We start from the raw sequence: 23,948 nt of genomic DNA on the forward strand, positions 1-23,948 counted from the left end.
GTGTTGCTGAGAGCAGATCCCTTGGTAACTAATGGTGTCAGTACACCATTACTTACAGACGGAACGTTGGACTTATTTTCCTTTGAAATGACTCATCTATGAGTTTTATAATTAGTAATTCTGAAAAGCAAATGAAATGTGTTTTATTAACTTTTTAAAGGTCGCACACTGACATACATACCCTCTTAAACCTGCTACCAATCGTTTAGTATGTTGTCTTTGTTTATTTGGTGCTAACCTTAAATTGAGCATCAAGATGGTGGATTGCAGATTGAGAAAGGCAGTTTCACTGCCGAAACGCTCTTCTGTGATCCTGTATCTGGGGAACTTGACCCAATAAACAGGTCTGTTTCCTGAAAGCACGAGTGCCAGTTTTCATTCTCATACTGGAGATTGGATTATTCTTTTGATAACTATCTATAGATAGATAGATAGATAGATAGATAGATAGATAGATAGATAGATAGATAGATAGATAGATAGATAGATAGATAGATAGATAGATAGATAGATAGAGATAGATAGATTTATTGTTTAGTTTTTTTGAGACTGGCAAGATATTCACTAACCTGCAGTACCTCAAGTAGTCATTAATAGAGGTACCTCTTGGGTCAGATAAAATCCTTAAAATTCTTTTACAAAGCTACAGTACTTCAAATATTTACAAGCTATGCCTCACGAGTCAGATCCAAATAAAGTCTCCACAAACTTGCAGTACCTCAAGTCATTGGTAAATATGAATTCCTTCAAATGTTTAACATTAGGGAACTCGTGTTTTAGATTAATGTACAGGTGCACAAGCAAAATGCAGTCACTCAAAATTAATGTTTCAAATGGCTAAGTTAGTTGCAGGGGTGCTTGATATTTAAACTTTGGCAATTTTCAAAATTGGGCCAAGTAATAAAATAAACCTTAAGGACCAAATGTAACAAAATGTAGTCGTGTTACCTGCTTTTTCACTGCTGTATAAAAATGTAAGAAATTGGCTAAGTCTGTGAAAAAAATGTGTATGCTTATTTAAGTGTTTGTTTTTTTACATAAATTCGTGAGTTGTATACGTTTGAAGAAAGAATTCTGAACGACTCTGGAATTAATTGTAGTACTCAAATATGTTATTTTATTATTATTGTTTCAAACCAAAGGTAAATGGTTTAAAAAGCAGAACAACTACTTACATGGAAGTACGTTTCGAGAAGCGACACTTTAAATGCCGTCAAAATGAATCATCATTATTAAATATGCAATGCTTTGTATAGCTAATAAACTACTCGCACAAAAGAATAAATTAGAAATTCGTTTTTTCTTTGTGACTCATTTCAAAAATGAAAAAACCTTCTGTTCAAGAATAGATTTTACGTCACTAACATTGCTAACAATGACTCCATGTCGCGTGGATGTTTACCAATCCTGTTGACCCCATGGCAGACAGAGCTGTCAGAGTTCACACCAAAAACACTGGGATTGTGGGTAAAAATGGCTTAGTATTGATAGTAAAGTTACACACTCACCTTACAAATCATGGCAGTCTTTGCTCCTAGTCTGGCTGCCTGGATACACTGGTTTGCACCCTTCCCTCCAAATCCAATAAAAAACTTGTGGCCGTGTATAGTTTCCCCTGCTTTTGGCAGACGCGTGGTAAGGCTGTTAGTAGACAGAAAGAAACAAAACAAATACGCGCTATTCAGCAGGGTGAACTATTGGTTCTCCGTATCTTCACTGTAAATCAAACAGTTTTGAGAATAAAGACATAGAAGAAATTACTTATTGTTAATCTTCATTACATAAGGTCCAAGACATCCTAATCAGAGACCTATTGCTACCTGCCATCCTATTGGGTTTCTACCATGAACTCTCAGGTTGGTAACAACAGAAAGAGGAAAGGGTATGAGGCTGTTGCATGGGCATAGGAGTCAAAGCCTATGTTCAGTTTATAAAATGATGTCTAAGAGTAGAAGCTACCTTGATTTTAGGCAAGCGAATGGTCTGAGTAAAGTTTCACCACATATAGTAAGATCGGTAACAAGGAAATAAGATATCATCTGTGCAGTTATGGTTAGGGATGACTTGCCAATGAAATTGTTTGTGGGGTTTTGCCCAAAAACTTTGATGCAGTTTGACAACTGTGCACAAAACTTTCCAAAAACAATGTTTATCCAATTTGGATTTGCCACTGCAAGTTTTGAGCAGATCCATTAAAGAGGTGCAGAAAGGAGGAGCTGAGGAGTCAACTCACACATGCAGGTTGAGAAGGAGCCACAGAAAAAGGGCATTATGGAATGAGCAATAACAGCCTTTGAAATATGTCACATGACATTCCCTGGAGTATATGAATATGGGAGACAGAGATTCTCTGTCCCACATCACAAAGCACTGCTGCGTGCCTAAAGTTTTTTCAAATGTTTACAAATATTTATAATCTTAATCCAAAATCAAAACATGTACTCAAGATTCATTGAATCAATTATTATTTCATTGGTTCAACAGTATTTTAAAAAGTGATACAGACAGTATTTTTTGAGTATCTTGATATTTATACATACATACTTGTTGTCCAACTTTGATTCAGTACCCCAATGCATTTCGAATTAAACAACACTTCTTCAGGGGGAAAGAATATTTAATTTGTATAATTCAATGATTCAAACAGTGCTTTTCTGAATATTTTTCTGAAGCCTTCTTAAATTCTCGATGTGGAAGACCCACACTCTACTGCAATCCCCGTAAATAATGGCGAGCTGGATAATGGATGACAAACCTCTTGGATTGTATTGTCATGCTTGAGTTATTGTAAACTCTCCCGATTATTCTAAATGCTGTGTCCCAACGCGTGTCAATACTTCACCAGATAAGCGTCCATCACTTCCTGATTTTTAGCATGCGTCCCGAAAATCAGGAAGTGATGGCTTCTGAGATGAAAATGATGAGATTTGTAAGAGGCTGTGGCACTTAAGTGAGAGGAGGCTTGCGGACTATGCAAATATCCTACAGCAGCGGATGCAGAGGCAACGATAACAAATTTACAAACTTACAGTGAGGACCTGGATGGTCAGCATTAATGTTCATGCTTACAGACTTACGCAATCCCGTGCAGGTCTGAAACACAATGACCCCTTACTCTCATTCCTTACAGTAAGCACTGGCTTGGGTTTTTCTGTCCCTCCGTTCTAATACTGTCCCCTGCGTTTTTCCTATCTATGTAATAACACCTCCCTATCACATGTCTTGATGTTCCTCTGTGATGTTATAATGAATCTTGATGGTATTTCAGGTGCTATATTAGGCTCTGGTGAGAACAGTGTGGATCCGAGATGGAAAGGGCTCACACCAGTAACTGCGCTATTACTGAATGACCTGATGTCGCCGCATGACCTCCTGAGTTCTATTGGTCTTTATTTTTATTTCTCTCGTGTTTGGCGCATGGACCAAGACTCCTGCTGATATCTTTACAATATACTGTGAATACTAGTTGAGTGATGGGACCATCGTTATTGTACAATGTATCTTGACAGTGATGCGAAGCATATACATGCAATATTGATAAATGCAAATAAAAATTGGTTCAAAAAAATAAAATGAATAAAAAATGAGTTGTATGTCTGATTTCCCTGCCGATGCCCGCTCTGAATTATCCCACTGATCCATTCTAGCTTAGGATTAGGGTGAGAACACTGAGGTCTACACTGATTCCTAAACCTAAGATCCCTAATTGGTGCCTTAAAAAGCTTGCTGTATACAGAGAAGGGTGACTCCATGTGGAAAAACAAGCAAATTGTTGTAAATAAAATACATACAGGTATCCACTTAATGAAAAGAAGCACACACATTGTGGATATGACACATTTGCTGCTATAAAACCACACTCATTGCTCGTGGTGTTCACACAGTGATCAATTAAAGCCGCACAGTGTGTAAAAGTAGCATGACAACAAAACCAAATAACTAAACAGTCAATGACACTGCATATACAGTAAATTTTAAGTCGGTGAGCATTTAATTCCGAATGGGTTCCAGTAGCCGAGTGTGTCGACGGGGTTTCGACCCTAGCTCAGGGATATATCATCATAAGGACATATGGGAAGCAGCGAGCCATGTATGGATCCGGTCAATAAGCACAAATTTGAAAAGACAACCCATGTTCAAATGAATCCCATATTGGAAGGAGAATCAGTCTGAAGGGTCCAAAGTGACCAGAGGTTCTAGGAAGCTCACCATACAGGCTCAGAAAGAAGGCAAAGTAAAGCTGTAAGAAGTAGTCTATTACCGCAGCATCTGCTATGGGAGCAATGTAAGTTGGGAGCAGTGTGAGTTGGCGTCCCAACAGTGGAAGAGACAATTACTCATTAATATTAAGGAAAGGTGGTGTTGGTAGATGTACTGAAATCTCCCATGTTACTATGATAGTGATACCATAGAATATTTAGCGATAATTCAATCTGTGTAAGTAGCTGATTCAGTGCTACTGAGAGGCGCTGAGAGTATTACTAATCAAATTCTTTTCGTCCCAGCTCACATGTGGCGTGCTCGCTACACATGCATTCTGGATCCACTGGGATCTGCACGGTATGCAATCATTTTGAACTTCTTTGTCAAGAAATATGGAGGTTTCTTCAAGGTCTACGGCTGTATGCTCCAGCTGACCACAGAGGACAAGCAAAGTGTGGCTAATAACTCATCCATACGTGTGGCCATGACTGGTTCGCTTTCAATTGGATGGCACAGGAACAATGAATTGGAATTCAATGAGATCAAAATAACAATGAAACCAGATTTGCTATTAGCTAACAACCTTCAGGGTGGTGTCAACACTGTTGCTAAAACCTAATGTTCATCTTTTGTTAACATTTAAAAAAAATATTCTCATGGTGGCTTACCTCAGTAGTGATTGTGTGCAGTAGGTACTTCATTTGTATAGGGTTTTCTGCGTCCACTGACTCATTACTTGATTCGTTTGATTTCCCCTTTAATATTCATGCTGATGACACATGGACTTGCCTTAGAGTTGGGGACTTTTCTCACCCTCTGGCCACTACCTTTGGTGCAGGGAGGTCATTTGCCTCTTCTCAACACTCCAGTTCCCTCAGGACAAACACTCATGGTACCACAAATATGTATGCATTTACCCTTTAGGAAGGCAGGAGCTGGTGGCCAGGACTTCTCAGTGCTTGTATCTCGACTCTAGAACACCGTCTCTTACCTATTCAAAGACGCAGAGGAAACAATGCCTTTTCAAAAGCAGTAAAGAGTTAGATATTCTCCTGCTTGTTCTAAAACGTATCTTCATGCTTATCATCGTCAAACAGTTCTTCTCACGCTGTCGGTACTAGTCATGAATTTTCCGCCTTCCGGTAACCAGTAATTGCTCTGTACTTCTTCTTACCACCCCTCATTTTCTAAGCATACTGTTCTTCTTCTGGGGCCAAGGGGCTATTGCTGCATACAATAAATACATGTTTTTACTCGTAACATGTTGGCCAGTGGATGCAGCAGGCAAGCTGCTTCAAGGCGCCACAAAGAGGGGGGATGGGGAGGCAGCACAAAGTGCATGGGGTGGGTGTAATTGTACTTTGAGGTGCAACTGGTATGGGCTGAGTTTGTAATATCTTGGCAGCAGCAGAGTGTTGGTTTAGGTCTCCTTGGTGTTCTGGCCCCTTACTTAATTCTCAGTGTCATGATATCATACCAGACACTTTTATAATCCACTTTTATTAATAATATTACACTAGAAAAATGGACTGTGCTAGAAGGTCGGAACAAACTCTTCAGTAGGGCTAAAACACCAAGTTCTTATTATTATTAATATTAAATCTGGATTTGCGACAACACACAAAAGAGGTGCAATAGGCAAAACTGTGCAACCAGAGGTAATTGCAGTTCTGGAATTAAAAACGTTGCAATTAATGCTGCACAAATGATAAGAAGTCTTGTTCTCCTATCAGCAAGACTACGTCTAATGGATTCACATTTACTGCGAAAAGGATCTATTTACACAATCTGCTTCATGCATTTTATGTACATCTGGAAGTGTAGTTTTCTCTGAAGCAGGTATTCAGTCAAAAGAAAATTGCTCATAGTAATCAATTATCTTGTCATTTATTGGAGCAGCAGCAGCAATTACCTCATTCTGATTTCCATTACAAAACCTTAACAAGAGCTTAGAAATGTTTGAGGTTTAAGTATGAACAGCCATTGGCTTGCTAATATGGTTACAGAGAGGATTCACAAAGATACAGGCACTAACTGAAATAAATAGCTAATGACAATCAAAATCCTAAAAACTGAAAAGGTATTGGATGGTGTCTTTTGATTGACATTAAAGTGATTAGAGGTGACGACTATATGGATGTGATAAGGAATGTTGAGGGATACAGCAACTTTTAGACCGATGGCAGTGCTGTAAGAATGGCATTGTCTACTATTATAGCATGCCATTTATATTGTGTTGGCCTGGCCCCGCTGAGCACCTTACCTAGCGACACGGATGCGAGCCGACATGGCTGGCAACAGTCACACGTGCAGTAATTTACGTAGAATGGGGTTCGCAAATACAGGTTGGGCAGGAGGTGTGGAAATGTGCTTTCAGGCTAGGGCAGCTTGTGATATCACACCATGAGGATACGCGTGGGGGAAGTGTCTATGTGAATGTCCCTAAGTGAGACGGTGTACCAAACATGCTACAAGACTCAAGCTACTCATCACTGAGGAGGTCAAAGAAGCCCAAAACCGGTTGTGGGTTATTTGTGCTCAGAGTCTGGCGGGTAATTGCAAGTCACTTGTGGAGGCAGGGATAGGGCCAATCAGATGATAGTATCCCTACCTCTTTCACTGGCCCGCTGACCCCGTCATGTGGGGCTCAGGTGGCTGTACTCGCTGCCCAATTTTTATATAGCCTGGAGGAGCTGGAGGGAGCTCTTCACCTTGGAGCTGGCTCTAGCTCCTGTCTCCTCCTCACTGGGGCTCACAACATTAATGAGTACTGACCGTGCCCCGGAGAAGAGGAGACATCTCCCATCACTGTGGCACCCCAAGGTACAATGTAATCCCTAGGATAACTTTCCCTCTGGTGCGCAAATGGTCAGGGACTGCTCTAAATCCCCCTTTTGTCAGAGGCTGCTCGTGAACACCAGGAAAGGGAATCTTAACAATCAGCAACGTGTTACGGGGCGTCCACCATATGTTGCTGCAGCCTGGTGGCCTGAAGGGTGGCCAGGCAGAATAGCATCAGTACCCAGATGATGTCTTCACTGCTGCTTCTCTCCTACCATGCTGCCGCCAAGGCTTGGCTGCCCCTTTAGAAGAATTCAATTACTGTCCTCAAGAGCGAACGGATGCAGGGCGGTGCAGGAATTCAGCCTGGGCAGAAGCAGAGTCTTCTATATTTTAGCTACTCAGCCAATTACTGACAGGGGGACCCCACACCAGCTACAACTGGACCTGCCTGGTCTGCTGACTTTGGACATGGAACCTGCTGAAACACCAGCATCACCCCAGATTTGCTAAATATATACTCCCTCATCCCCTCCGTTAGCTAGTGAGGCAAGCATGTCACCGACAGGCCAGCTGCTTGCAATATAAGCTCATCTTTTATGGCAAATTTAGTACCCAGGTAGAAGAAAGACAATAGTCCTTCCGCATTCTGCATGATTGGCGATCAGTTTTAACTAAAGCTAATCCCAATTACATTGACGAAGTACACAGCAATTATCCGGCTGCACTACCTTATTGAATCTAACCTCAGCATCAGGGCGGCTTCCACCACTGATGAGGACAGAATCTGCGGTGGTGTCTGTCCATGGTTGATATGAGAGGAATCGCGGAGGGAGAGGTTTGTCCAAATTATTCAGCTCAGTCACTGGCTGTTAATGCTAGTTATCATTCTGTGCTGCTCAGCAGAAACAAGCAGTTGGCACTACAGGCTTTAGGAACTTAACTAAGAGTCAAACATCTCTCCAGCCTTCTTTAGCATGTGTATGTGACACTGGCCCGAACTTACTGAAACCTAAGGTTTCAGGTTATTTACATGCTCACTTTATATCCAGAACCTGCTCCTTTTGGAGGTTGCTTTGCAATCTGGCAAAATCAAAACACAGTGTGCTGGTTGGCCAAACTATACTGATACTCAACCCTATAGACCAGATGTTTTTAATCAGTTGAAAGACACTTCTAAACTAAGGGGGGCTTTTTAACTGCTCTCTGTTCACCTAACTGCCAGGATGTGCTCATACTGTTCTAGTAAAATGATATACAAAAGGATCATTCTCTTTTATTCGAAAGTTTTATTACAAGCATATGGTTGCCACGTTTAGGCGGCAGCATGTTATCTTTTCTTATTTTTGGGATATATGATTCTAATCAAAATAAAGAAAAGGAACTGTGGCACCATCTTGCCAAGGTCAAACCTACTGGCTTTGCCAATGCTTGTGTAAGAATGTCCCAAGTGCATAAGGGGGACTGGGAGTCTTCAAACATTTCAGACAAGCAGATGAACTCCCTACCACTATTGCCTGATCCAGAACATCGCAGTCTTAGAAGGTGGTTGAAAAACTCTCTTTTTCCACAGTAAGCCAATCTCTCTGTTCCGCTGCATCTTTTAATGGCATGTCTTAGGGTATATTTTTCCCACTTTGGTGCTGTGCATTAGGTAATGCTAATGATGTACTAACAAATTGTTGAGGTACATGGTCACCTCAACAATATGTTAATGTATCATTAACATAACGTATTGCACAGAGAACAAGAGTATCTCACAGATGAGAGCCTTGCCGGGTGACCTTTTTTTGGTGAATCAGACTCTTCGGTTGCATGAGGCATGTACCATTCTAGGGACCAAACAGTGAGGAATGTGGGTGACCTCAAACAGAACCGTCAGGATGTGAGGAAGAAGACCTCCACCGAAACTGAGGTATAAACTACCCAAGGAAACGCCAATGTTTTGTAAGTGCCTTCTATTCACGACTATTTAAACTATTGTAGACTATGCGTATGCCCACACATGGAGGAACTCCATCAAATCCCGTAGAGTAAGCCCCTAGAAGTGGAACCGCTGTCAGCGATGGTAAGGAAGAGGCACTTGGTGGCAGCTGTGTTCATGTTGAAGGATTCGTAAAATGTAAACGAAGGCAAGAGTGGTGGCGGGGCGCTGATACGCTGCACACAACAGGAGGATGCCCAAGAGTCCACACAACCTAAGATGGAGGTGGAAGGCTGCGACGCCTAAAATTAGGGATGAAGAGGGATTGCATGGGAGGCTTAGAATGAGATACGAAGATCTTCATACAAAAAGGGAGAACGTCTTAGCAGAGAAAAGTACCAACTTCACAGTGCTGTACATTAGAGAGAGAGGAAAATTAAAGAGAGAAATGGCATGAGCAGAAGGAGGTCTAAGAATGAATACATTACACAAGGTAGTGGTGGAACTAGCAGAGAATCTGAAGAATATAATGAAAACGACATTCATGACAAAGCTGCTCATAGCCCAATCTCTGGAGGGGCTGTCCGTGTGTGAATCTGGGCACACCAGAGTACTTTACATTAACCGCATGCGCGCTAGCGGAATTCCACTCGCACGCTGGGTTTTTCAAAATCGCACTTTGCGTGATCAGCGTGCGAGGAGGCTGCGCCATGACGAGCCCAGCTCGTCATCAGCGTCGAAGGGGTTAATGTTAATGGTAATATAACTTATTGAGCGCACTAATACCCGAAGGTGTCTTGGCGAATGAAAAATCATAGGAATTTGAATTACATCAGGAGAAGCGAAAGGACATTGAGATTGAGATGTTGATTTGTGCCTCAAAAAACACAGGTGCCTAAGGTGCAGAGCTCATACTCCCAGCGGCCACAAAAGCGGAGACATGCAAATTAGAGTTTTTGATTAAAGGAGGGGCAAGTAAAAAAAGAATTTCTACAGCAGGGGTGCAAGAATGAGTATTTGTACCCTGTAATGCCCAAGATATAAACCAGGGAGGAACAGTAGAATATCTGAACCCAGGCTTGAGAAGGAGTTCTGCTGAATACCAATACAAGAGAATTATAAAATAATGGGGAATTACAATGAAGCTGTATAGGAAGTATTCACAGACCATTCTCAAACGTTCAGACACATAAGTTGCAAAATTATGCTATTAATACTAACAGTATTTTTAAACCAAAACTGAAATACAAACACAACTGATTGCATGTCAACTAACCTGGTGAGGAGCGTGAAAGTTGACCCAAGTCTCCACAAGGAAAATTTAAATATGACACAAATTTTCCACTAAATGCATTAACACAACAACAAATTATTATTGTCTGAAATACTGAACATATTAGTTAATCCATACCCACATTGGACATTGAACAAAGAAACCATTATTATTGTATTATATTTGCTAAATATAGTGCCAATAATGGTGGTACTGGTTCACGTCAAAGTGGCAAAGAACCACCATACCTACATAGGTAAACAAATGAGGCTCTTACCTGGCACACAAGAAGTTAGCACAGTGACCAAACAGAATGAAAGTGTCAAATTATACTCATTTGAGGAATTAAACTCAAAGAGAAAGCCATCAATGAGAACTATGAAGGATAATATCCTGTTGAACCAAATGGAAGTTCATCAGCGATTCCTCAGTTATCCTACAGACAGAATAAAGCGGTGTCCCGCCTTCATTCGGTCTGCAAACCTTTGGTTGTTTGAATTGCTTCCAATGCATTGCTGTCTTAGAGTTGATTTAACATCTGTGTTGCTCCCTTTCCTCTGTGACTTCCATTTCAAACACATATGCAGTTAACACACACAGATCTGCATCAGGCTGTCTCAGGATCTGGGGGTGTCCACAGCGTGTAATAGTCTACAGTGGCACTTGGAGACTGGACCAGCAACAATTGTCTTAAACTTTACTTTGATAAAGCTGAGGTGATGTTCACTGATGGCAGTGGAAACCTACAACTACCCACTTTCTGGTCTTGTGTGATTGGAGAATGCCTTAAAATAATTTGATGAAAAACATTTAATTTGGGTGTGGGCTTGTACATGCTGGAGCCACGAAATTGGCAGGCTTCTCTGACCTGCTTTTACCAGCTTAAACATCTTCATCACATTCTGTTATGAACCTTAAGGACCAACCTTAACACCCAGCCCCTGCCCTGGAGCCATATCTGTTTCTCACATTTATGCTGGCTGGACCCCTCTACTGCAAGAAGGATTTGGCACAGCAGCCAGGGCACCTGACTCCGGACCACGGGGTTCCCGGTTCGATCCGCGGTGCCTGCGGCAGGTTAGTCCAGAACCGTGTGAGTCTGGGCAGTAGCGTACTTAATCTTCCTGACGGCCCCCAGTGCCTTGACACCCTAGGATAATTGTGCGCTTTACAAATACTGGATTTCATTACTACCAGTTTGGTGTGCTGAAGTCTAAACCACAGTAACTCTCTTTACTGACAGTTTCAGAAATTATTGCGTGAAGGAAGTATGTTTCCTGAAAGGAGCTATCAAGTGCAGAGAAAAAATGTTCTCTTTAGTCAGCCCAGCTTCGCTAACAATCACAACAGACAGTCTAGACCAGTGGTTCCCAAACTTTTGACTACTGAGCAGGGCCGGACTGGCCGTAGCGTGCACCGGGCAATCCCCCAGTGCGACGCAAGGGTGGGGGCCGGTGTTGGACCCCTGGGGGGCATTTTTGGTACAGGGCCGTTTTTGCAGCATAGCTGCAAAATCGTCCCTGTAACAAAATCGACAGAAAACCGGCCCTGACAAAGAGCTCGGCGACACCCCCGACCCCCGGGGCAGGGGGGGGGCTGCCGAGCACTTTGCCAGGGCCAGTTTTGGTTCCCAGTCCAGCCCTGCTCCTGAGGCCCCCACTGAATCACTACTGGAGGCCGGGGACCCCCAAACAATTTGTACAATTTCAATTTCAAAAAATGAAAACAGTAATTCGCACAAAATACACAAACAAGTACACACCAAACACATACTTATATTGAAAAATATTCAAAAATCAAAACATTTTAATGGGAAGGATGGTGCTGCATCTCGGCTACTAACTTTTCAATGTTTGGTTTCATTTCAGAAAGTTGAATCCTTATTTATTTATTGGATTTGTAAGGCACTACAGCTACCCAAAAAAGGTTTCCCGGCGCCATGACGGAAAGGGAGCAGAAATTGCAAGGCAGTCAGATGGATTTATTGATCAAAACGCCAAGTCTAAAGAGCTATGTGAAAGTGGGTGTAGTCAGGTTCTTTTCGGATGATAGAGGGAAGAGTATTCCAGAGGGATGGACCGAGGTAGGAAAAAGATCTTCCCCCAATTCTGGAGAGTTTGACCCTGGGCACAACAAAATTGCCCATGGTTTCAGACCATAGGTGACGGGAGGGAACATGGGGGCGGACAAGTGCTTGAAGGTACTGAGGGGCAGTGCCTGCCTTGATTTTGCACATATAGCTCACGGCTTTGAACTTGATGCGGTCTCCACCCTGAGGCAATGTAGGTCACGTAAGTGTCTGGAAATAGGGGAAGCCCTGGGAATTCTGCAGCGGAGTCTAGCTGCAGAATTCTGGACACGCTGAAGTCTACGGGTCACGGCCTTGTTTGAGCCAAGGTAAAGAATGTTGCTGTAATCGAGCCGTGATGTAATAAGTGCATGGACTCCTAAGCCATTTTAAGAGGGTGAAGCATAACGCTGTAACCTGAACTGTTTGCTGGTGCATGGACAATGAGTCGTCAATAATGACGCCCAGGTTCCGAAATTGGCTACATGGCTTGGGAAGATTACCTATCTCAACCGGCCAGTGAGAGGGGCTCCAGAGGTCTTTCTTCTTGCCCAGGATGAGAACCTCAGTTTTCTCGCCATTCAGCTTAAGGTGATTTTGAGTCATCCAATTAGAAATACTACTAAGGCCTTGGTGCGAGGGGGTCAGAATTAGAGAGGGAGAAAATAATCTGGGAATCGTCAGCATAGGTGAAGAGAGTTAGACCGGCCTGATCCGCAATTTCTGCCAAAGGTCCGACGTACAGGTTAAAAAGCAGTGGGCTGAGGAGCGAGCCCTGGGGTACCCCATGAGGTGATGTGTAAGTTTTAGAGCAATCTGTGGCCGAGAAAATTTGAAATGTACGATTGTCCAGAAAGGAGGTAATTCAGTCCAGAGCAGAGTTGCATATGCCGAAGGATTTTAGTGTGTGGATTAACAAGTGATGGGAGATAGTATCAAATGCCACACTGAGGTCTAGCAAAATGAGTGCGACTGTCTGTCCAGCATCAAGATAGTGATGCAGCCTCTCGGTGACTCCTAATAGTGCTGTCTCAGTGGAAAAGCCGGCACGAAAGCCGGATTGAGAGGGGTGGAAAATAATATTTGTTTCAGTAAACTGTGAGAGAAGGGAATGGACATGTCTTTCGAGAATTTTGGAAAAGGCTGGCAAGAGAGAAATGGGTCTATAATTGGCGAGAATTTCAGGGTCTGCCGTCGTTTTTTTAGGAGGGGGTCACCATTGCGTGTTTCCAGTGTGCAGGTATTGTGGATTCTAGCAGTGAGGCGTTCAAGGCATTGAGAATCACCTGCAGATGAGGGGTATCTAGCGGTTTCATAGTGGTGATTGGGAGGGGATCCTTGGGCGAGCCATATTTTACTTTATCTAGGATAGTTTTGAGTCCATCAATATTTAGAAGTGGCCAAGAATCTAAGTATGCTGTAGGGGTGAAGGACTCCGAGGTGGCTTTACAGTGTGCAGTAGTAGTGATGTCAGGTGGGGGTGGGACCCAGGTCAGGGTTGCAGATTGGGCCTGAGGAGGTCTGCATAAGTTTGAGTTAGCCATTTCTAAACAAATTTTTTCAATCTTTTGTGTGAAAAATTGAGCAAGATTGTCAGACTGTTGTTCATTTAAAGGCAAAGGATTTACGATTGTTTTAGAACCGGCCAATTCTCTCACCAATCCGAAGAGAGTTTTAGAGCGATTGGCGGCTTCAGTGATGGTTTTAGAAATGAAGATGGCCTTAGCCATGTTGCATAAATTATGATAGTTATTTCTTGCCTTGATGTAGATGAGTTTCAATTCAGGTGCATAGTTTTTCCGCCATTTACGTTCTAAAGCTTTACATTTGGATTTTTCCACTTTAATGGAGTCATTAAACCATGGTGTTGGAGGACGTTGGTTAAGTTTTTATGAGAGAGAGGAAGACAGAAATCTATGGTGCTGGAGAGACAGGTATGTATATTTATGGCAAGAGCGTCAGCTTGCTGGACAGCCGAGGGAACGTTAGAGCATAAAGTGTTATTTAAAGCAAATAAATTGAGTTTTTTCCAATTCCTTTTCGGAGTCATCAGAGGGGGAAAGAAAGGGGTAGAGGAGGTTGGCGGGGTGAAACTAAATTTAGAAAGAAAGTGGTCAGACCAACATATGGGAATTGCAGAGTTGCATTTAATTTCAGAGAGGCTGGAGAAAATTGGATCCAACAGATGCCCTGCTTTATGTGTAGGGCCAACGTTTAGTAAGTTGATGTTCAGAGCAGCTAAGTCAGCAATGAAATTGCTACATGCTCAATTGGATAGGTCATCTAGGTGTAGATTAAGGTCACCGATGAGAGAAAAGTTTTTGGAGCTCATGTGTAAAGGGGTGATATAGCTGGGAAAAGCAGTAGCCCATGGTGTCGGGTTCCCGGGAGGGTGGTAAACAAGCAAGCCAGTGAGCGTGAAGTTTGGATTAAGTGCTAAATTAAAAATGGCGGCTTCGCAGTTAGGAATGTCCAAAGGATCAAATCTGCATTGCAGACGGTTTTTGAAAATAATGGCTATGCTGCCTCCTGTTTTAAGTGCTCTGTCTTTGCGAGCAATGGCATAATTGGGTGGTAGAGCTGCAGCTGTGTCAGGTCCAGCGCTCTCATGAAGCCAAGTCTCAGTAAGGAATAGAGCATCAGGCTGTTCATCACAGAGTAGGTTAAAAATGTCTAGCTTGTGTTTGGGGAGTGAGCGACAGTTTAGACTGAGAAACATAAAGTTCTCAGTGTGGGGAGCTGTATGAAGACTTTGCAAAGTATATCTTTTAGTTGTAGGGGGTAAGGCTGATGCTTTGAAAGGGAGAAATTGCAACAAGAGCATATTTTGCTAGCTATTTTAACGGCTGAAAAAATTTGTCATCCTTTTAAAATAGCGGGACGGAGAGCTAAAATCTGTTCCGATGAGAGCACGACCCTGGCCCCGTTCGGGCGCGGACGGGCGCAGACGGGCTTGCCTTTGGCGCGGCTTCGGCACGCCAGCAGCGCGCACCCTGCGTGCATCCACTGCGCAGGTTGCCTGTCATTTGCTTGAAGTAGTGGACGGGCTCTAGGTCTTGTGACCGTCAGAGTTCCGCCTCTACTTGTCCTGCCAATAGCGCGTGATCAGGGAGAACTGATTCCGCCCATAACCATCCGCAACAATCAGGCCTAAAGCCCACCGTGGACCGAGGTGAGTGCTATCAGCAAAGCTGGCAGTTTGTGGTTTGTGCAATTTTTAAACAAAAGTCACTGGTGCATATTAAAAACAATGCTTTACAAGAGAAAAGCAAGGCAAGTCTCACTTACAGATCGCGCTGCCTTTCAATTAATGCGCGCGTCCTTAGGTCAGATTCAACATTTTGCAAGCGATTTCTGCACTTATTTTTAAGGTACATAAGATTTGAGAAAGCTTTCTCACATAAATATGTGGTGGGGAAAGGAAGTAAAACCTTAAGTGCCTTGCACGATAATTCAGGGTAATCTGTTCGTACATGCAGCCAAAAATGTGTCAGACTCAGAGACTTTTCCTTGAATTGAGGTTTAAGTGCACTATCTGTTGAGATTTCAATCAAACCATTTTCTTCAGATGCGGTCAGCCCCATTAAATTGTCAATATCTACATTAAAAGGATCTTTAATCCAGTTTTTGCTTTCATCTGGAAGTGGAAAGTACTGACGAAAACTACACCGCATATCTTGGATATGCTGGATAAAAAATTCTAAGACTTTGTTTGATAATTCATCAGCAGCAGATTCCAAGAATGTCTTAAGGTTCTGAAAAGAATCAACATTTCTTTGTGATAAGCGAGGAGTCCATAAGTCAATTTTTTTTTATCATTGCCTCAATCTTGTCTTGGACATAAAAAATTGTGATACCTATTCATTGCATATTCAAATTGAGTGCATTTAAATGGGTGAAGATGTCTGCCATATATGCCAGCATAGCTAGCCAAGTATAGTCATGTAAGCGCTCATGAAGTGGAAATGGAGATTCCAGTTCAGTGAAGAAAACTCTGATTTCATCTCTTAATTCAAAAAGCCGAGACAAAACTCTACCACGAGACAGCCATCGGACATCTGTATGCAGCAAAAGCTGATGATGATCACTATCCATGGACTGACAAAGCTGTTCAAAAAGCCTTGAATTTAGTGACCTAGCTTTGATAAAATTTACAATTTTGACTGACTCATTCAAGACCTTTTTAAATTCCTCTGGTATCTTCTTAGTGGCTAATCATTTTCGATGAATGCAACAATGATGCCATACAACTGAAGGGTTAATTTCCCTTATTCGTGCTACAAGTCCAGTTAGTCTCCCAGACATGGCACGTGCCCCATCTGTGCTGATTCCTATGCATTTGGACCACTGAATTCCATTTGATGTCAGAAAATCATCTAAACTGTTGAAGACCTCTTCAGCAGTGGTATGTATCAAATAGCGGCAGAACAATAAATCTTCAATAATGTTCCCCTCAAAATTGTATCTAACGTAGCACAGCAGATGAACTTTATTTGCTATGTCTGTACTTTCATCTACTTGTTCCTTTATGTTGCCTGAAATGTTGTCAATTCACTTTTTTACAGTGTTGTTAGATAATGGCACCAAATGTACATCTTTTGCTGCTTTGTCTCCAACCATTGCTGTCACCATGGCTTTAGCAGCAGTTACTATTAGTTCTTCAGCAATTGTATGCGGTTTTCCAGCTTTTGCTAATAGCATTGACACGTCATATGAAGCTTTCAGAGCATTTTCATTAACAGATCCTGTTGCAGTTTTCTTAATTATTTTTCTACTTTTTAGGAGCTCTTGCTCTTTATTCTTGAAGAATTCTATGGATTTAGTTGCATGTTCTTTATGCTTAGTTTCCAAGTGTCTTCGTAATTTAGAAGGTTTCATGGCCTCATTTGACAACATTTCATAACATAGCACGCATTGTGGTTGCAGTTCATGTTCTGAACCTGAACATGTGAAACCCATTAGTAAATATTCACCATCGTATCTGCGACACTTCCTTTTCTTTTCACTTAAATCACTTTGTTTTGACCATGATGGCCCATCATTGATTTCTTCAGTGCTTAAGGTTAAACCAGCGATTCATCTTCCTTATGTTTGGGATAGAAATGACAAGTCTATTTCACAACAGGTTATGGAATTAATATCTATCAAAGCTTTTTGTGGAGGCACGTAGTAGGCCTTCACTAATTTACCTACTACAGGTTGCCCTCATCAGATGTTTCCGGACTACATATGCTTTAACGTTTAGAGATGAAGCAGCACCTGTAAGAAGATTTTAACACTGTATCAGCACTTGTTGAAAAGACAGAGGACACTAGCAAATCATATGCATGGATATGAGAATCTTATGTACACTGCTTCAAGTTAATTCCACTTGTTCAGTTTAATTTTAATGGGAAGAAACCAAGAAGCAACCAATGTGAAAATACTAACAAGATAGTACACAAATCGATGAGTCCAGTGTATAGAGCAAATTAAGCCCTATATTAGGAGTTCCTCATGGAAGTGCAAGAGATGGCACTATGGTATCTGCACAGGAGACATATTATTTCTGCAAGATCATGGAACAATGTTATTTCAATTACCATAAACACCAGTTAGGCATAATCTTTAGTCACAGACAGTAGAACAACATTTTACCACCAATGGGTGAGCATCGCAGTTAAGGCATATTTTAGAGAGGCCTCACATGGTACCTGACGAGATCCTCTCCTGTTAAGGTGCCCACTGCCTCCATCCCCTGCCAACAACAAACCACAAAGGCTACACAGTGTCTATTAAGTGGTCCTGATAAGGGAGCATATTCCACAACGTTCAGTCATACACAAATAGGATTTTTACACAGGGGCAACTCGTAGCTCCCCAAAGACCCCAGCGACTGGTTCCTCCAGGTTCAGACCTTAGAACCTTCATACAGTTTTTTTTTAAAGAGTTCTATATAGAGCAAACTAGACCCGAGGATATCAGGAATCAGAGCACTTTACATGACCACCAGTTTCGTAACAGATGGACACATTCATTTTTGTTAGGCACGAGGAGATTAAGTGATTTGCCCAGAATCACAGGATGTTGAGCGTCCCTGCTGAGACTCAAACCCGGTTGAGCAGCTTCGAGGTTGACCTCGCATGACAGGACGGCCCTGTTCAAAGTCGGCAGGGGAGTAGGTCTTTGTTTGTGTGCAAACTAATCTCCAAACAGAAATATATTACTTTGTCAACCTGGTGATCAGTGATGTGTAATTGATTCTTTTGTCGAAGCAAAACACTTTTTTAATTACAGCTCAGTCTCCCCCGGAAGGGTCAGTGGTACAGTCCTCACTTCCATGAGTCTATCAGATGAGTATTTCCATTACAGTCCTCTTTAAAATTAGAAGCAGGGGCGAGGTGGGGCTGAAAGAACAAGCATTGGCATAGCCAATAGGTCTCGCATTTGGGACCTTATAAGTGTTTAGCCAGAGATATTGACTTTGCCTATGTCTTTAAGCTGTGCTGTACAGAAGTCTGCAGCATGCTGGAAAGTTATAATAAAGAAGTGGCAGAAGCAAACTCCACCCAGGCTTAATTGTGGGTTAGGCACAGGGCCCGGCTGGCCAAAGGCTGTGCACATTGGGAAGGGAACACTTTCAGAAGTTGAGTTTACTTGTTAGTATAGTTTGACTGGGTGAATTTGTTATTCTAAAACGAAGAACTCTTTTTAATTAAAAAAATATTTTATTGAATTGAGAAGAAAAGATCTAAAAGTGCAACAACTACAATCCAACGATAACTATAATAAGTTATAGTTATCGTGATAAGGGGCAGCGAATGGGCAATGGGCAGTCAGGGGGCGGGGCCGCAGGGGGCACAGCAACGGGGGAAGCGAGTGGAACAGAAGGCAAAAGGGGCACAACAACAAGGAAAAAACAAGTGGCACAGAAGGCAGAAGGGCACAAAAAAAGAGTGGAACAGAGGGCAGAAGGGCACAAAAAATGAGGGAAACACAAGTGGAATAGAGGGCAGAAAGGCACAAAAAACGGGGGGGAAAACGAGTGGCACTGACGGCAGAAGGGCACAAAAACGAGTGGAACAGAGGGCAGAAAGGCACAAAAAACGAGGGAAAAGCAAGTGGCACAGAAGGCAGAATGGCACAAAAAAACGAGTGGAACAGAGGGCAGAAGGGCACAAAAAACGAGGGAAAACGAGTGGAACAGAGGGCAGAAAGGCACAAAAAATGAGTGGAACAGGGGGCAGAAAGGCACAAAGAATGAGGGAAACACACACAAACACAGACACACAAATTAAACACTTACATGCAGTTCCAGGAGAAGAGCCCTCCTGCCCGTTCGACGTGCTCCAGCTGCCAATGGTCTTCAATCTCGGCGTCGGGTGATGGGCAGAAGTAAATAACACAATATAAGGGCAATCACCCTTCAGCTTGTACCTATAGCTGAAGGGTGATAGGCCAGATTTCAATGCAGTCTTGCCGCCCCGGCGCCAGCAACATTCACACCTCTCATGTGCTGTGAGCCTGGGGCCAGATTGTATTGCAGTCTTGCCGCCCAGGCGCCAAGTACATTCACACCTCTTACGTTAGGCACTCAAGTCCTGCGGACCCCCTGGGAATGTGTCATGGACCCCTGGGGGTCCGCGGACCACAGTTTGGGAAACGCTGGTCTAGACTGTTGCTTTGTTTGATGACGTCTGTTGGGGTTTTGCGAAATCTTATGCTATCATTCACTAAATTGCCCATTTAAGGAGTGCCCCATCCACCACCAGCTCCAGCCAGCTGCACCAGACAACTACATGCTGATGCTAGTGATACATAATGAGAAGCCTGGCATCAAGATGGATCCTGAGCAAAACATACCAAACACCTCTTGAATAACTCCTCCAGCCACAACTGGATTCACTGTCTTGGCGTAGTTCACAATCCCTCCACTCTCATCTTCACAGAGGTGTAGAAGTTTAACTCTGCAAGTCTCCAAAAAACCATTCCTCACAGAAAGTGACTTCAGTGCTGCAGTTTATGCCCTTTAATTCTTGTATCTCGATGGTGGGAAAATCCTGCTCCAAAGCCTCTGAGACAACACAAATGCTCCCCGCTTTAGGGCATCCTCCAGGCCGCAGCACACCTCATCAAAGGTTAAAAGAAATAGGACAACATTACTCCCACCCTGATGGAGCTCCACAGATTCCCTTTACCAGTGTGCACCATCTTCAAACCCAGCTGCACCATTTACAAAGCCATTACAACCTATTTGGCTGGCACGCTCACCATCTCCAGTGGCTCTCAGCACACCCACAGACAGGACACCATCAGACTGGAGATGAAGAAGCAAAGTAAAAACAAGGCAGCCGCCTTCACCATGTTTGCCCCAAGGATCAGGAGCAACACCCTTGTATCTATCAGGACTGCCCCATGCCCGTTCCAATTTACATTGTTGAAACAACGAGCACTGAAACTAGACAGCCTTGGGAGTCTCCAGCCTGACAAAATAGATCAAGAAAGCAAATAAGATTAAATAAAAAATAAAGCCCATTTGTGTTTCTTTCTTAATCTCACCGATCTCTGGCAGTGACCGCGTCTAGTGAAGCGTAGGGGTGAGTTGCCTTCCTGTGGGAGGGACTGCAAGTCCCAGTGTACCCTCTAGATGCCCCAGTTGCTGTGGCCTGCTCCGGTCCCTGATTCTGATTAGGGACAGCGTCCTAGGGTGAAACAACACATGAGCCAAGCACAGCCTTGACTGATGGATCCCTGTCTGTATCTGTGCCTGATAACATAGAGGTGTTAAATATTGGACGGATTTGTTAGCATGAGCTGAAAGCCATTTTGTATTTCTGGCAGCCATTTTAGTAGTTAGCCATGTGCTGCCACGTGCTCTGTCCTCCCTCAGTGTCAACTGCTCTTGTAATCTGCCGAGAAATTAACTATATTCAGCAACTTCCACCTTCGCACATGCTCAGTTGAGCTTGCAGCTGTCCTTGCAACTGTTTCTAGTCTGTAAATGTCAGGGTGTGTTCAACAGAATTAGCAACTGTTAGCTCCTCCCACTTTGTTGAGCAAGCAGATCTTGCATGTCCATATTAGTAATTTTGAATGCTTACATGAGCCAGGACTGCCGCTTGGTCTTATGCTGACTATGTAACACTAAGCCTGTATAAGGCTCCAGTTTTCTGTACTCCTTAGACTACCTCATTCAGTTGCTAAGGCTTCTGTGTGACGTAGTCTCCCTCATTTGAGGTTAATAAAGATGTTCTTTTTATATTTCAGCTTCTGTGCCAATTTCTTCTTTGTTGGTTTAAAAGGACCAAGTATCAGTGAGACCCCTGAGAAGGTTTCTATTTTCTATAGAGGGACCAGGTGCCTTCCTGTGGGAGCCACTGGAAGTCACAGGATACAACTTGGGGCATGGACATGCCTGTGAGAGCCTGGAGCAGGCTGGTGTGGCCACCTTTCTTGGCCCACTCATTTGGTTTATTACTCCTTTTGAACAATTAGCGAGAAGAGTAAAGCCACCTCTTCGACGCTGACAGGATCAACCACAGATACACGGTGCAATACTTGACAGATGCAACGCTTACCAAATGCACCTGTAATGCTTAGAACACTTCAGCTATTTGTACAGACCACAAAGAAGAGAGGGGAAATGGGCTGAAACAGGTAGAAAGGGGAAATATTTTTAGACCTCAAACTAGTGGATGGAAGCTGTGAAGAAGTTCTGACAAAATGAATCAGTAGAGGTGAGCAAAATGGGGTGCGGGGGAGGGAATGAGAAGGGAGGGAACAGTGACAGATAGAGGGGACGGAGAAGAGAGGTGGGTTTATTGTTGTGTAACACGTGTTTTATTAATGCAGTACACCATGGAAATGTACTGTTTTAAATATTGAAATAGCTAAAGCTGACAAAGGCATTCAAAACAAGATGGTCTGGTCAGCTGGCTCTGATTTTTCTAAAAGGTTGGTGGGTATTGCTTTGGTGCATGCAAGGACACTGTACCCCTCTCAAAGGTGTTAACACCCCCCCCCAAGATTAACAAAACCCATCCACTAACTAGAGTCGCACCAGAGGGATTCCTCTTTGTAAACATAGACTCTTTGTCCCACATGCATCAAAGCAAAAACGGTCACAAACGGGCAGAATCTCAGAAAGAATGATTGTGATTACTTTAATTGCGATTGCATTGATTCCTTAAATGCAATGCATGATGAATTCGAAAGTAGTGATTTCGCTAATAGGGGTAGCAAATTACCATCAATTTGAACTTTATGGTAATTTGCAAAAACTTTGAGAAATGCCCTAAAGAGCATTTTTCAAAGTTGTAGGTTACACACACATGCACTTTGGGCATGTGTGTGCGCAACATGTGTGCACAGATCAATTTCAGGGGTGCAACAGGGTGTCCTTTTGACATCCTTGCACCCTTGAAATTGCATGTGCAATTTGTGAGTACCAATAGGGGACTCGCAAATTGTGCATGCAATTTCCCATTCATTCCTATGGGCCTGTAGGCCCATAGGAATTAATAGGAAGGTATATTAATTGCGAGTCGCAATTTGCGAGTCGCAATTAAGGAATGTTTGGGAATTGCTAATTTCATAGCGATTCCTACATGAATAGGTCTGGTAATTAATCAGGCCGAGGTCCAAGATATATTAAAGGAGCAATTTATTTCTTAAGAGAAATCCGAACAGCCCGACCAGCTAAGTCGAGTAACTGCCAGCTTCTAACAGCTGGGTGAGAGAACCCTGGGCTCGAAGCACAATAAAGAATTACTGCCACGAGCCCGGCAGCCCTACGGGCCAGCACAAGACAAGGGAGCAGAAAATTAAATACAACATATCTCCTTTCCTTCAACATGGAAAGGAAAACAATAAGAATGATGTTACAAAACAAAGTTAAATCATACAATCACAACAAACATGGAAAATAAAATAAGCATGTATAAGCTGATTATAACAGTAACAAGTCATGAAATAAGCATGTATCACCTGATAAGAACAGTGACAAGTCATGACCCCACTCCTTTCCTATTCACCCATTAAATAAAATCTTTTAAATATGCAGGTGATTTTCGTTCACAAACAGGTCTCTCATAACTGCAATGAGAAGTATTATCAGACAACGAATGTGATACATGTGAAGGAGGAATTTTAGGAGAGATTCTTTCCCTTTTTTGATATAAGGCAACTCTTCGAAGATTCCATGTTTGGCCATTCTGTAATTTCACATAATTTTCACCCACAGATTTGAGCATGAAAGGACCTCTGAACTGGTTAAAACCCTTGTGTGCTCCCCCAGGTTTAACCTTAACTAAGTCACCTTGAGATACTTTCATCTTATCTTTGAAATTGCTTTGTTGATATGGGGAAGAAGGAACCTCTAATTGATGTTTCAGAAACCAAGTAGGAACTCATTTTGTACCAGCAAATCTGCCCCTCATTAATTCAAAAGGTGATTTTGACATACCCTGATGTACTGTGGTGCGGTACGCCCAAAGCATTTCTTTAATTTCTTTTTGCACAGTACCGCCAGATGTCAAAGCTAATTGCATTGTTTTTACCAGTCTGTTTACCCTCTCGCATAAACCATTACTTTGTGGGTTATATAAGGATGTATGTAACTGTTTCAAACCCACATAATCAAAATAAAGTTCCATCTCCTTTGACGTAAGTTGTGTGCCATTATCCAACAAGAGTTTAGTAGGAATGCCCTCTCTACGAAA

The 23,948-nt window shown here is 42.7% G+C and overlaps 1 protein-coding gene across 2 annotated transcripts in view; it reads right to left on the reverse strand.

Moving 5' to 3' along the window:
• RBKS (ribokinase) overlaps positions 1-23,948 on the reverse strand; it is a 572,657-nt gene that overhangs the window by 423,087 nt on the left and 125,622 nt on the right. For both annotated transcript variants that reach the window (XM_086949486.1, XM_086949487.1), the window contains one exon: positions 1,509-1,641. In XM_086949486.1, the coding sequence (XP_086805612.1) occupies positions 1,509-1,641 (133 nt within the window). The remainder of the gene's footprint in view (positions 1-1,508; positions 1,642-23,948) is intronic.

The sequence above is a fragment of the Lissotriton vulgaris genome, unplaced genomic scaffold (genome assembly GCF_964263255.1).
Source record: "Lissotriton vulgaris unplaced genomic scaffold, aLisVul1.2 SCAFFOLD_1000, whole genome shotgun sequence".
Classification (NCBI taxonomy): domain Eukaryota; kingdom Metazoa; phylum Chordata; class Amphibia; order Caudata; family Salamandridae; genus Lissotriton; species Lissotriton vulgaris.